Source organism: Bombus pyrosoma, linkage group LG14 (genome assembly GCF_014825855.1).
Source record: "Bombus pyrosoma isolate SC7728 linkage group LG14, ASM1482585v1, whole genome shotgun sequence".
Taxonomy (NCBI): Eukaryota; Metazoa; Arthropoda; class Insecta; order Hymenoptera; family Apidae; genus Bombus; species Bombus pyrosoma.
Genome location: NC_057783.1, coordinates 2964742 through 2979557, shown reverse-complemented (window position 1 = coordinate 2979557; position 14816 = coordinate 2964742). Strand labels below are relative to the sequence as shown.

Below are 14816 nucleotides of genomic sequence, written 5' to 3'. Positions count from 1 at the left end.
ACATTGTAAAAAATTTATTACGTAGCAGATTCCTAGCATTGGAAGGAAATATGTATTAACTATGTGTCTCGACGGATATGGTCAAAGAACTGCCGCTTTAATATCCTATGTGACAATCTGTCCGTCGTCATCGTTTCGAATATGACAGAGAAATTCGATCGTTTTCATTTCTTGCAAAGTACCTGCACTATTGCAAGCCATCAATAGCTGTGCTGTTGAAATCTATTCAAACGAAATAACATATAGTACTTACAAATAACAATTTCTAAATATTGTGTAAAAAATAGTTTACAAAAACGACTCTAAAATTTAATTTAATTAGACCGACTTACGTACCTTACCTGGACGTTAGAAACATAATGCTTATTTAAAAGTTAAACGAACTATCGAAATTTTAAATATATAAACACTATCGATACTATCGATATCTCGCTGAAACCGTATCGTGTAATCGATACATGAGATTCTTACGACAAGACGCGCGATATTCAAATTCTTAATTCTCGTATGCTATACAGCTTATTATAATACCCATACTCGATGTTCACTTGTAACCCTAAAATAATTTCTCAATGAGATCGTAATACTACATTGTTGCTTTAAAAGTATACGCGTACATTCTTCCGTAAATAGGAACAGAGTTCCTTATTAAGCTGCCAAAGCCACTGAGTATAGGTCAACTTAATACAAAAATGTTTTAAGGCCATTACACAGTGTTCAAAAACGTTGAGATTTTGTATAAATGAAAAATATTTCAGCCTGTTAAATATAATTCGTCAAATTACAGGCAACGTTTAATACATTTTATAAATGATATAAAATTGGTGAAAATTCTTGATGACTTATTGTGTTTTAATTGACTAATACTAAAATAGCTAACTTGAAAGTACCATACCGTATAAAACCTATTATCGAACATTGATAAAATGTTCTGAAAAACATTCTGACGGATAAAAAAATAGAAAATATATTCCTACTGTCCGCCTTATGTGTAATGAACCATTAATTGTTCGATTAAGAGACTCACGTGATCTAGCCATCCTAAGCGTAAGTATGGCAGTCGATATTACTGATATATAAAATGTACTCTCTCTTATGAGTATAAGTTACAAAATCATGGCAAAGAGCGCGTGAGTTTTTGGATGCAATACGAATTCTTTTGTTTTTCGCTTTTTTAGGCAAGATCGTTACTTTTTTTATGGTGCATATAAAAGATAATCGCGAAATTACCCATCACTTTCTCACGTATAAAAATTGAAAAAACATTCAAACCGTTTCTCTTCGCTGTGAATTCATTGAATTATTAATTTAACATAATCTATTCGCGTTGAAAGATCATCGATAAGAATCGAACTTACCATTTCCTTCCATTTAGATTGACTTGCACACACCGTATGCACGAAAATACACCGTTAAAAGTCCGTAATAAAATGTTCAATTCTTTCATCAACACTTTCAAACCATACTACTCAACGTTCTTGCAAAATACAAATTCGCTACAAGAATGTGGCAGTGTCAGAATACATTGGCAAGTATACTTTGCATTTTATCGTAAAAAGCAACGTTAGTACCAGAGGAAAAAGCAAATTGACTAGGAAAGAACTCGTTCTAGTCCAATATCACTGGGATTATAGCTTTCAAATGAATTGTTCGAAAAGTTCGATATCGAAGCCGTTCATCGGTCATCGATTATATACTGCCAATTATGTTTTTTTTTTGCATATAAACTTCGTCAAGAGTTTCGACGTGTAACATAATTGTTACATCTATTTCTCAGGTACTAACATTGAGAATGTATCATTGCAGTCTATTGAATTGAGATGGCACAAGGTTTAGGAACCTCTTCTAGCACTCAAATTCAGATGCTGTTATGGCATTTAGGTCTTTCATAAGGCCTTCTAAATTAGCCATCTCTTGATTTAATTCTTCTGTACTGTAAGAAGGCTGTAAAAAATAAAAACGAATAGTTCAGCATCTTATCTCATGATCGAATGTAATAAAAGTAGTTAAAATTTCTTTATCTTTTCTTTATAACACTATGATATAAAATTAAAAGATTTACCTTCAACCGTTCAACTTCTTCAGAAGTGTGCACCGGATTTGAAACTGAGGCTAATCGATTCTTTGCTAACTGTGTAGAACTTTGTGGTTTCTTGTATGGACTTCCAGACATTGTAGGTCTTACTGTTACTTGAGAAACTAAAGAACACAACAAACAAATATCACAATATATATGCAAGATGAGGTAGGCTATAAAACAATGAACGATGGGGCTCACCTCCGTGTTTTTGTTGGGCTGGTGTTGAAGGTGCAGACTGAGGTGGAGGTGCTGGCACGCTAAAACTTTTCAAAGGATGTCCCTGCATCCTTTTACTACTGCTACCACCATCAACTCCACCACCTACACTTGATGGTTGATTATTATTGCTATAGTGTCCTGAAGCGTATTGAGTATTTCCACTATAGGACTGACCACTTGTACCATATGATAATTGCTTTAAATACAAATAATTTATATGAAACAGGATTCTTTATTTAAGTGTTTATTACCAACTATATAAGAATCTTACTTGACTTTGCATTGGTTCATACGAAGTTGAAATATTACAAGAGTCTGGACTCGACTCCGGTGTTGGTTCTAAAGTAATGTGTGCTCGACTTAAACTGTATTGTGCTACAGTTCGAGGATAATTCTGTCTCACGGATGGCGTATCACTGCATGACGTATGAATTGTTGGCTGTGACATGCTTGTGTTTACGATCGGTGTGGCCGTCGCTATAGCTGTAACAAGTTCAGTACTTTGTCATACAGCTTAAGAGATTATGTTTCATTAATATTATTGTATACAAATCAATATTATATACTATAGTCACAAAACATTATATCTCCTCGCTTAATTTTACTATTACTTACGTTGATGTAAAGATGCACTGTCAACGGGAAGTGTAATGAGTTTAGGTTTATGGCTTCCTCGACTATGTTGTCTACTCAGGGTTGAGCACTTCTCATCAGTGTTACCTAATGTTGAGTGAGTAAACATAAACCGAATACAAAAATCAGGAAAATGATAAACAAAATAGAATTTTCTTTCTAAAAAATCTTAACCGAGGTTCTAATGGCGAATAAAAAATCATTAAAACTACCTAATTATGTTAGAAATGGTATTAAATTTATTTGTATAACTATAATAAAATATATGGAGGGCTAAAAATTCAATGAAATGAATAAAATCTTGTAAGTATTGTGTTTGATGTGATGAAGTGTTTTGTTGAAAAGTATTATCTTCAAAAACTTACCCATGTAACTTGGTACGTAAGTACGTTTATCCAATGAACTAGAATTTCCATGCACATTCTCTTGATTATAATCCTGGTTATTTGACCTAGGTAAGGTATTACTAGCTACACCACTAGTAGATGCCTCTCCATTTATTGAAGATTTCTCAAGAGCTTTCAATTCCATTTGATCATGATGAATCCACAAATCGGGCGGTTTAATGTTTGTTTTTTGATTTGTGTCTTTCATGTATCTACATATTACAGTTGTAATTTTTGTAAAAATAATGTTATACAAAACATATTGTAAATATATATATAATACATACCCTTTCTTCCTATCAGGCGAATCTGGATTGCGCTTGCAACATACAACTACAACCACCACTGCTATACCAGTGATAAAAACAATAGAACAACCCACAATAATGTAGATCAATATATTTGAAAGTCCACGTCCATCTGTAAATTAATTCCAATGTTTAGTAGTTGTAACAGTAACGGCGGTAATATTGATGATAGTGCAATCACAATGCAGTAGTTACATTACCTCTCATCATTCAATTTACACTTTAAAGTACATGCTATGCTAAAAACAAAAAACTAAAGAAGAATAATGTCTTACCTCGATCATGCAATTCATCATAGACATCCATACCACTGCCTAGCATAGAAATAAAAAAATATAGTAATAAGACACCGACATAACACATACGATATGAAGAGATAAACAGATATAGTAGTCACTATAAATAGCACTATATACGGAACACTGAACAAACTTTCGAAACTAAAAAAATAGTGTAGTACGTGCATATACACTTATAAGAATTAAATGCTTACTTTGAGGCGTCTTGAATGGAACAGTTGTAGAAAAAGGACCATATCCTTTTGAATTCCGTGCTTGGATCTTGAAGTAGTAGGTTGTACTTGGTTGGAGGCCCTTCACAATGCACTCAGTTTTATCCCCAACTACGGCTTCCAATAACCAATCACGATCCCATTTCGTATTATCAATCGAATAAAAAGTAATATATCCTGAAACAAATGTATGCATCATTATTATTATACACTTTACACTACTATTAAAAGTATTAATAAGTACCTGTAATTGGTCCATTTGGTTGTTTAGGAGGTTGCCAACGCACTAAAACTGAAGTTGGACGGTCTCCGATACTCTGAATCATCAAATCCCTGGGCGCGGAACTAGGTGCAGCTTCTTGAGTTTGATTCGTAACAACCATACTCCATAGCGATTCTCGTTTTCCCTAAGGAATTACTAATTAATTATTTAAATACCCTTATGTATAATTAGATATTCTTCGAAATAATAAATTATAAATACCTTAACAAGCTTGACTGCAAATTCATATATTGTATTAGGTTTTAAATCATTTATCATGCAATTAAGATCAGTTGCATTATGATATTTATAACGAGGGTTGCTGCTATGATGATGTGACGTATAACGTGCTACGTAATATCGATTATCCGTTACGAACTGTAATGTTATTATTTCTTTTTAGTAAGGTTTCCTAATTTAGTATAGTATATTAGTATAAACATTTACGTACTTGAGTTTTTGGCAAGGTTGTATCAGTCCAGTATAGTACGACTGTAGTGTCTGATAGAACAGCGGCTTTAAGACCAACAGGCGGTAGTAAAGGCACAGAAAATTCAGATACAGAACGTTCCGTAGTTCTAACGTTTGCATATGCTGGTTGACCATCGCCAGCATCATTCGTTGCTCTTAGTGATATAACATATTCAGTGATTGGTTCTAAATAAAAAAGAAAGATAATATAACATATCTAACACGTTTATGACTTCATGAAACTACAAATTTGACTATTCACCTAATTGATCTATGGTAAAAGATCGTTCTTTTCCATCAAGAAGTCGAACTTCGACATCAGGGACTCCCTTTCCCCATCCAAGTTTATATCCCTTTACTTTAATACTTTGATCTTTCGGTGGATTCCAAAAAACTTGTATATAATCAGACATTACTTTTGCTGTAAATATATAAACAAGAAATATATTTAACATATATGAATTAAAGCTCACAGTAACATAAAAAGTTTTAAGAGCTTACTAACTTCTTAAGTTGCTGGGTGTATTTGGCACTCGGTTTTCATCAGATTCGGTTTCATATGTTTCTATCTGTATCCATTCTGTCCAAGGTCCAGTTCCATTAACGTTTAAGGCACATATACGAACTTGATAAACAACATGTTTTTCAAGTCCAGTGAGTACTCGTGAACGTTGATTTCCTTCAGTTGTTATAGTTACCGGCTGTGAACCGCGATCGTAACGACGATAACGAATTTTATAACCAGTGACGATTCCATTTTGTCCTTCTAGTGGCGGTTCCCACCTTATTATAATGCTCTAAAAACAAAAATACCAGAAAGCTATACAATGATATTCGAAAACTGTTCAACGTTTTTATCTATGGAACTCTAAATGTAATACGCACTGTAGGACTAACTGGTTCTACTGTAACATTGTGTGGTGGTTGAGTAGGTTGTGCACTATAAGTCCGGACTACGATATCTCTACTAAACATGCCAGGACCGTTCTCGTTTACAGCTTGAACTTTAATACTATATTCCGTATAAGGCACGAGATCTACTAATTCGTGCATCGTACTAGTAGTTTCACGCGTTATGTCCTCATTGTCACCCTTTAAGTAATATTCAAAATTTAACATTTAATACATTATATTACGTAATTATTAACATCTTTTATTCAAAACGATATACCTCTACAAATGTAATTATGTATTTAGAAATTCTTCCATTGACTACTTGTGGCTTTTCCCAAGATAACGCAATGCTCACACTGCTTGTAGCATGTCCCTCTAAATTCAGTGGAGGACCAGGGACATTGGCCTATTGCAATAATAAGTTTGTAATACTTCGGTCATGGGATAATACGTTTAATTTACCAGATATGTTTGAAATTATAGACAGACCTCAGTAAGTGTGGTAACTTGTAATATTTCGCTGGACATTCCGGACATCCCTCTTTCATTCACGGCGACCACTCGAAATTGATACGTCATACTTGGTTGCAAACCCTGTATTACTGCCTCTAATTTTTGTTGCTTATGAGTAACTCGTTCTCTGTAAGATTTTACTATTGTATAGAAGACGCAAGTAAACACGAACCATAAGTGCATTTATTGAGGAACTAATTGTCACCTTTGAACACCTTCTTGTTTGTAATAAATATAGTAATTTAGAATCTCTCCATTTCTATTCTCGGGTTCTTGCCACCGTAAAGTTACGAATCTAGCAGTGACAATGACGTGACTTAAATTCCTTGGTGCTGATGGGACACTTCCTTCTATCGACTCCAAGCTGTCTGTGTCATCTACAAAATGGGATTTTGGGTCGTAAAGGGAATTAGGAAATTTAACAGATCCAGGCAGATCTGCAGGATCATCAGAGGGACCAATGGAAAGCGGCGGATTGGGGGTAAATGCAGACATTGTGTGACCTAAAAGGGTACTTGGGTGCTGCCACGTTTTATTATACAATTGCCGATGCAATAGTAACTTCTTTTTAGGAACTGTCTTTGGGGTAGTTGATTTATGGGGATTTGCCTTTTCTGAATACATATGTTAGCATGCAACACAGTTAAAAAAGGAGGAAACACAAATGGAAAATAATTAAATTAAAATTTGTATAAAAAAAATATAAATTAAATATAATATACGTTATGCTCTCAAATAAATAAATAAAAAATGTATAAACTAATAAATATATTAAATAAACGCAAAAATAAATTTTACTACAAAAAATTATTTAGATTGTACATATAGGAAATTGAATATAGATAATTTCAATTGCAGAACTCACTAGGCTGATTAATGGTTAAACGTGCTGCAGCTTGTACACTTCCAGCAGAATTTGTTCCTATGCATTGGAAGATTCCAGCATCTATCGCTAGTAGGCCATTAATTCTAAGATTGTAACTAAGAAAGAAACATTTATTTCAATTTCTTATACGCTATGAATTATTTTGATCCATTTTCAGTGATAGTTAGTAAACATACCCATTCACAATTTGCCAGTATGCGCTTAAGGTAATACGTTCTCCATTTTTGAGCCATGTAATTTTCGGTTCTGGCTTCCCATAAATTTCACATTCAAATTCTAAATCTTGATTTTCACTAGCTACCTTATCTTCTGGCTTTCTAATAAATCTTGGTGGTACTGTATAGGTAATAAAACAATGATATAGCATCAAATAGTGTAAAATAAAATGAACATGTGGATATACTGATAGTGAAACTAGAATACCTTGTACAATTAAATCAGCAGCTGCATCTAACGTTTCAACTTCATTTTCTGCACGACATTGATAAGAACCATCATCTATTTCTTGAACATTACTGATCACAAGACTGGAAGCAGCAACTCTACTGTACCTAAACAATTAAAAAAGAAGCTTAAACATTCAACTTCTCCATCTTATGTACATCTTGACTGCATACCTAGATTGAAAAGATGCTAAATCAATGGCAACACCATCTTTCAACCAAAGTATACTTGGTTTTGGATAGCCATTGGCAGCACACTCAAGTGTGACTGTTGATTCTTCAATAGTCATTTGTTGTAATGGCTTGGCAATAAAAACTGGTGGAGTACTTTCTTGATCTATAGCAGCAGGTAACAAATTAATATCTGCTAGTTTATAGAGATCATGTTTAAAGATTTACACTAACCAATATCACTTGTTAACATTCCTAATTGTGCTTTGTTACTGAGTATACTTTGTCCATAACTATTAACATTACACCTGTATGATCCAATATCTTGTATATTAACATCATCAATTTCTAATGCACCTGATGGCAAAATTGTCATTCTATCATCAAGCAGCAATGGATGTTCATCTTTTAACCATTGTATAGTCAATGAACTGGAGGATGTGAGAAGTGTACAACTTAAATATGCAATTTGTCCTGGATAAACCATAGTATCTTGAGGTTCCCTTTCAAATCCTGGAAAACCTTTAAAACGACATTTTTTACATGATCTTGATTCACAATAGCTTGAAAAGCTTATATTGGTCCTAAATACTAACTTGCAATTTTAATTGTGGCAGTTCGAGAAACGATAGCCCCAACATCATCTACAGAAGCTAAACATTGATAGCTTCCAGTCAATTCCAGACTACTGCCATAAACACTATTTATATACAAAGATCCATTAGCTAATTGAGATCTATAAAAAGAAAAAGGCATGATAAAAGAAAACCATCTAAGAACAAAGTAATATCATTTTAGACCTTAATACCCTTACCGGTAACTATCTCCAATAAAATTAATCGGTTGTCCATCGTCAGTTCTCCACTGTATACTGGGTTTCCCGAAATCACTTTTTGCTTCACAATCTAATCTAGCAGGACTTCCCTGTTTAACCACTACATCTTGTGGCTCGATAGTAAAATACAATCCACCTGCATTAGCTGTTACGAGAAAATACTATTTTTAATTATAATTCTTAACAAATAAAATTAAGGATATAAATTTATTCTATCCCTTTCCTAAACTTTACCTAAACGCGCTACAAAAAATTTTTACAAAAATTGCTACACAAATTTTGTAAAGCAAAGTTTTAATGAGCATCTACCTTACCAACTAACAGAGGGATAACATCATAGCCATAACATCATCAAGTCTCAATTGTGTTTGGTAAGTTATCTCATACGTGCGTAGGTGGATAAGTATCATAATGGTACATGTTGAAAAAATTATTAGAGGTTTAGGTATAAGAGGGGAGATACGAGTGTGTTGTAAAGTAACTGAAGAGAAGAGTGGGGATGAAGGGTCGGCAACCCTACGCAAGCACCCTTTAGCCCCTTAACGAGACACCCGAGCCGAGTGCCTAAATTCTTCTTTTTTTCCTTTCTTTTCTTTCTTTTGTGGGGCTTTGCGATCTCCCGATACCACGTATAGAACGACGACGCAGGACGATTCAACATCTTTTCTGAATAATTCTTTGTCAGAACAAAGAAATAAGAAAAATCTGAAGGAGCCATTTTATGGGACGCGATGCGAATGATTTCCAGTGAATGCCTAGACCCTATTGTTTAATTCCAAGCAATCGATATGCTTACGGATTATTCTTTTTTACAAAACAAATAATAACGAACAAAAAGAATTTCTGAATAATCTCTTTATGAAGTTAAGAACGTGTAAATTCGTTGGCAGTTTATCGCGGCGTTTCAATTATTTGAAATATTGTTTAACAATGAGATATTTCGTATTAAACGGTTTTGTTTCTTTATCTACATTCACGCAGCAGACCTTAAAGATCGACACGGCCGAAGAATTCTAGCCAGCTCGTTAGAGTTCTCTCAAGAAATTCTTAAGGATCTTCTCTTTAAAAAAGTCGTATTATACGCAGATAATTGCGAAAATTTTCTCCGACCAATGATCTTTCGGTACAGGTAACTCATCTCTGAACTTTCTTATCAAGGAAAAGCCGTTGAAAAAATATTAAGAAGCTCTATGAATGAAAATGTCACGAAACCCTTGTATGCATATTGAAATAATTTTACTTAATACGCCGTTAATGTAATATTACTTCTTTTTCATAATTCCAAGTATGGTCAGGTATCAATAACCCCAAGGAAAGGAGAATTCCTTATATTTATTCAAATTAATAATAGTTAGTGGTACAAAGCTAGATATTTGAAAGCAATCTTTCAATTCTTTTGGTTGTCCTAATAGTAGAAAGTAGCGATTTTTTATGTCAAAATTTCTGTGAATTATCAACAACGAATCTGATAATAACAGAGACTAAAAATAACAGTTATTCTCAGAATTTCATGAAAAATATCGAAAAGGTTTTTAACCATCTATAATGATTATTCATAATCAAAATCATTTAAACTAAGATATGAATTGTTATACCATAACTTTTTTAATTTCGCTTATAATGGTTACGATCCCTAGTTAATAGTACACAAAATTGCCAAATATTTCTAATAGTGATCAATTCCGTATTTAGTAACGTAACAAATATCAACATTATACAATTACTTTAAAAATACTTAAAAAATAATGAGTAATCGTATCGATTTTAATAATAACTAGTTCAATCGATACTTCCATAAAATTGAGAAGCACTGTCGGTTATTGGGTTACAGTTTCACGCTCACGGTGGTCTGTCACCTTCCTGTGCAACCTTCGCGGAGGAACAAACACGTCTTCAGCGATCGACAGAAGTAATTTATATCTCTTTCATATTAAACTTTTTCCTTCGTTCAAATTCTATTCGTCGTTTTTTCAATATCATGTGTCTAATAATAATTTCAATTTTTACCACCACGCTAATGCAGCAAACTTTGCGTAGTAAAAAAAACCTATGAAATAGTGTGAATTATTTCGTTGAATTGATCGGATCAGTGCTTGCGGTTTTCGAACATAGTTCTTGAACTTTTGATATTTTTACACTTCAAGATTAATCCCATTAATTCATAAGTGGTATCATTAGGTTATTGGGGACCGTAACAATTATAGGTTAGATTACTTACTTTTGGAATTTTTAATTTAATTTGATTATATTATTCTAATCGTGAAAAATGTCAAATACAGAGTAAAATGAAATACTATGAATTTTATTGATTTACCAGAAATTATAGTTATCTATAACTCAACGATACTACTTGAACATTAATCATTGCGAAAGTGTAAAAGTGGATGCTGAAAAGAGAAGTTTCATGAAATATAACGTATTATATATCAATCAATTCATTTAAAGCCATAGGTTACAAAAATACTAAAATTATTTTGCACAAAGTAATTATTATTCAAACATTTCGATTTTCGAACTTTTGATATTTTTGTATTTCTAGATTAATCCCATTAATCCCTATTGCGAAAGTGTAAAAGTGGATACTTCGAAGGGAATAAGAAAAAGGGAAGAAGAGAAAGGAAGGAACGTGCGAAATTTGGCGCCCGATAGCGCCACGACGGTGCATTCTCAAGGAAAATAAACCGTTCGCCGTCTGACTATTTGATTTATGAGCGCGGGCGACAACCTACCGCACGGCATACCGAAATAGATCAAGAGGAAAACCATTGCAATGCATGCGCGAGGTAAATCTGTCGCGGGAACAACCACTGCACCTTATTTTCTATCAGACATCAGTTTATACATCTTGTTTAGTAGCATAACGGGAGCGAAAGAAATACTAAGAATCACACAGAAGAAGAGAGAGAAAGAAGGGAAACGAGAGTGTCACGTACAATCTTACAGGTCTTGATGTTATCTCGAATAAGTTAGATGCATCGGATAATTTCCTGAAAATAAGGTTCACGTCATCGACGTAAGGATCATTTCACATCGTCAACCATTTTATTGAGTTTCATAGAACAATTATGACTGCGGTAAAATGGTACTTGAAAATGGTACTTTCCCCCTATATCCATAACCATACTGTATCTTTTAATTTAATTACCTGGTAAGAAATAATTTAACCTCGTTCTTTTTCTTGCCTTTTTTTCGATTCACAAATGCTTGAACGCATTCGTCACCTCTCATGAATTTCCGCGCGTCGATAAATCTCCAGAATTTTTTCACAGCGCGGATTAATTTGCGGAGCGAGTTCGTACGTCTGTAGAAGTTGGCAAGGGAAGGAGGGAGAATGTTGAAAAACGCGGTAAAAGTACTCGACATGTGACGAACAGACCGTGAAGGAAGGCAAGGTACATATACATCGCGTTACGACAAATCTACACAGTGACTCATAAATACTGATGAATCGGGAACGATGGGGAGAAAGATGTTGCGACCCTCCTACAGGGAAATCAATTAATCGTTTACAAAGTCGGGGTTGTCGGGTGACGTTAAGACGTATGGATAAGCCACGGGAATCTAAGATTGATTTTTGCGATTGATACATTTATTCCTCGAACCGGATTCTTCCATCTTTCTCTCTCGTATCTTCTTTGTACCGTGACTGTTACTTCCGTTCAAGGTGCTGTTCCACGAAACGTCAAAGAAGAATGAGAATCAAGGAAGCAACGTACTGCCTTGAAAGGATAACACGCTCACATGCATACCTATACCTTAGTATAGCGGTAATAGAATTGCTACCGTATTACACGTTTGAATGAGTGTAATTTCTTTTCAAATCAAATAATCGAAACGAAGTAAATGATTAAAATTAATTAAGAATTCTTTATCAAGATGAAAGAAAATATCTTAGGTAAATCACCCCATATATCAATATGCACGCACATACATCGCGTGGGCGCTGACCATTAAGGTGTCGTTACGACATCAGTCGCAGAATACACACGTTTGTAAATATCACTTTACATGGATTACATTTGAACGTCTGTATGTTGTACGATCCATTCCGTATTTGGGCTACCAGCGTTAGAGTGGATCTTCGTACACTGGACATACATCACGAACAAGTCCTTATATGCGCACATTGTATAAGAGAAAATGGAAAAACACAAGGAAAGATTTCCAATCCTTTTTTCACATTGGATCAATTAATATAGAGTTTCAGTTCATCGAACCGAAACTCGAGGGTTCACGACGCTAGTAAACTCCTGTTTGCATTGATCCATAATTGTTCTGCAGTTTACTGCACATCAGTATAATCGTATCTCGGGCAAAGTTAACTGGTTTATTTGAGGAACGCACCCTTTTAAGACCCCTTTCAGTGTTTGTATACTTCTCCACCATGACGAGCCGGAAATGGATCTTTATATCTAACTAGACGAACGTATGTAATGATCAAAGCAAACAAAAAGAATAATAAGGGAGATAATTCTGGCCATATTTTTATCATACGGTGCGATGGTAAAAAGAATAGGACGTTTAATTTTTTGCGTGGGTAGGTCTGCTGAGATAGATTAACATAGCGACGCTGAATGTTTAGCACATGCATTTCCTATCACGATAAAATCGTAAGGAGAGGCCTGCCGCATTGTTGGAATACTCCGCTGAAGTGTTTAAACATAAATGCTTTCAGCAGTGTAACCTCTTTAATGAATCTGTAATATAGAAGTCCGAAACTTTTATTTTCGCTTGTAGCGTACTATGCAGTAGAACAATGATCTCTAGCCCTGGCTTAAATTTCTTCCAATTCATTGCTACTTTTATCAAGGGACCTATACAGTTCTCGTTATTACGACAAGGGATGTGTCTCCATCCAAATCGTTGCAATCGGAAATACACCCCGAATCACCCCCTTATACTACCATCCTTCTCTACATCAATAATAGCCACCCGAAATGCAGTGCTTCTCAACTTTATCTTTTAGAACACTTAGAAAATAGGCATTAATCGTTAGAAATACTTGTTCACATACACACGATGATATCGTTCATGCATTCGTTCGTCTTGATCGACATATAAAGTCTCGACTCTTAAACGGCTCGTTATTTAATTCGAACTTGCGCAGTGATAAATGATTTAATTAAACAACTACTTACATAATAATACTACTTGATGAAAGTATGTTGCGCATAACAAAAACATAAACGATCTCTGTTTTGCAATTTGTAACGTTCTCTATATGCGCGTCTATGCGTGTATACGTAGGTAGATTTATAAGATTTAACAATCGGATTATAAATGTATATTAATATCTAGAATTCGTAACTTTGTTACTCGTTTGACTAAAAAATTATATCAGTACCTTGCAGCTTGAAGTCTAGGCTATAAGTTTCAAGCATTTTCAAAGACGTAATCTCTAATATTAAGAGATTAGCAAACAGAAAATCGCAGAATGGTTTCGTAAATATTTGCTTACTACTAGATTAGACGGGATGCAAACAGTGGTAACTGTAAAACGATACGCAATGATGTTTCCCCGTTTCCATTCTCATCGATAAAACATCAGACAAGACATAATAAAATCACTTTGCACTTTTAGCTATAGAAATGAATGAAAAAGTGTTTTCATAATATATCTGCTAGTGACAGCCTTATCCTCCACGGACAACTACATTTTCCCTTTCATACGTGTGAGCGTACCAGTGATTTAAATCAATTTCTAATAATAAGATATCTCAATGAAATTCACGATAAATACATTATTCCAGGTAAAAATAATATAAATTAATATACCTTCATACCAAGAACAAGTTAGACTTACCCAATACGATGAATGTCAACAAAGCCAACGGGATAGGAAGAATACGCGGCTCCATTGGGCCAGCGGGTGTCACAGACTCCGACGCGTACAAAAACCCAGTGTAGTTTCTTCACACGATTGCTGCACGAGCATACAATGTCCTGTCGAGCGAATACATGCCAATTTTTTTGACTCACCGTCGCGCATCAAACGACAGATTGAGTCTCGCATCCACAAACCTCATTTTTCCACAACACTATCGCGAATCCAACGGCAGAACATGGCTAAAAGACAACTACACACCTCCTCATTGTCTCGAGTCTACCGACGTTCTGACTAGCGCCGCCATTTCGTGGGCATTTTGCGATTACAGCGGCATCATTGAGGCTTTACTGAATTAACAGGTGGTTTAAACAATCCTA

At 34.6% G+C, this 14816-nt stretch overlaps 1 protein-coding gene and 1 long non-coding RNA gene across 10 annotated transcripts; one reads left to right on the top strand and one right to left on the bottom strand.

Moving 5' to 3' along the window:
* Nucleotides 1–277: 277 nt before the first annotated feature.
* LOC122574737 (neogenin) lies at nt 278–14740 on the bottom strand. Of its 4 annotated transcripts, XM_043742676.1 has the most exons (27): nt 14634–14740; nt 14416–14555; nt 8592–8757; nt 8374–8513; nt 8012–8299; nt 7781–7943; nt 7587–7714; nt 7340–7499; nt 7143–7258; nt 6483–6891; nt 6254–6404; nt 6042–6170; nt 5756–5962; nt 5376–5667; nt 5133–5291; nt 4851–5056; nt 4622–4777; nt 4382–4544; nt 4120–4314; nt 3902–3940; nt 3606–3738; nt 3298–3530; nt 2915–3019; nt 2571–2782; nt 2279–2495; nt 2063–2199; nt 278–1944 (listed from the first exon to the last, which is right to left on the bottom strand). In XM_043742676.1, exons 2-27 carry the CDS (start codon nt 14468–14470, stop codon nt 1846–1848), a joined length of 4458 nt encoding a protein of 1485 aa, XP_043598611.1. In that variant the 5' UTR covers nt 14471–14555; nt 14634–14740; the 3' UTR covers nt 278–1845. The 4 variants fall into 4 exon arrangements, with proteins under 4 accessions (XP_043598611.1, XP_043598614.1, XP_043598613.1 ...); XM_043742679.1 differs by lacking the exon at nt 14634–14740 and having other exon boundaries at nt 6483–6654; nt 14416–14626; XM_043742678.1 differs by lacking the exons at nt 2915–3019; nt 14634–14740 and having other exon boundaries at nt 14416–14626.
* Nucleotides 10229–14499, top strand: LOC122574753. 6 transcript variants are annotated; one of them, XR_006319156.1, is made up of 4 exons: nt 10229–10521; nt 11152–11395; nt 11469–14284; nt 14363–14499. It is a non-coding gene; the product is annotated as an uncharacterized LOC122574753 (long non-coding RNA). The 6 variants fall into 6 exon arrangements; XR_006319155.1 differs by having other exon boundaries at nt 11466–14284; XR_006319159.1 differs by having other exon boundaries at nt 11152–11707; nt 11869–14284.
* Nucleotides 14741–14816: the final 76 nt, after the last annotated feature.

Coding starts and splice junctions, on each gene's coding strand:
- LOC122574737 (XM_043742676.1), bottom strand. CDS start 14,470: ATGGAGCCGCGTATTCTTCCTATCCCGTTGGCTTTGTTGACATTCATC. Junction 7,259..7,339: donor TACTGGCAAATTGTGAATGG/GTATGTTTACTA, acceptor TTTCTTTCTTAG/TTACAATCTTAGAATTAATG. Junction 5,057..5,132: donor TTTTACCATAGATCAATTAG/GTGAATAGTCAA, acceptor TTTTTTATTTAG/AACCAATCACTGAATATGTT.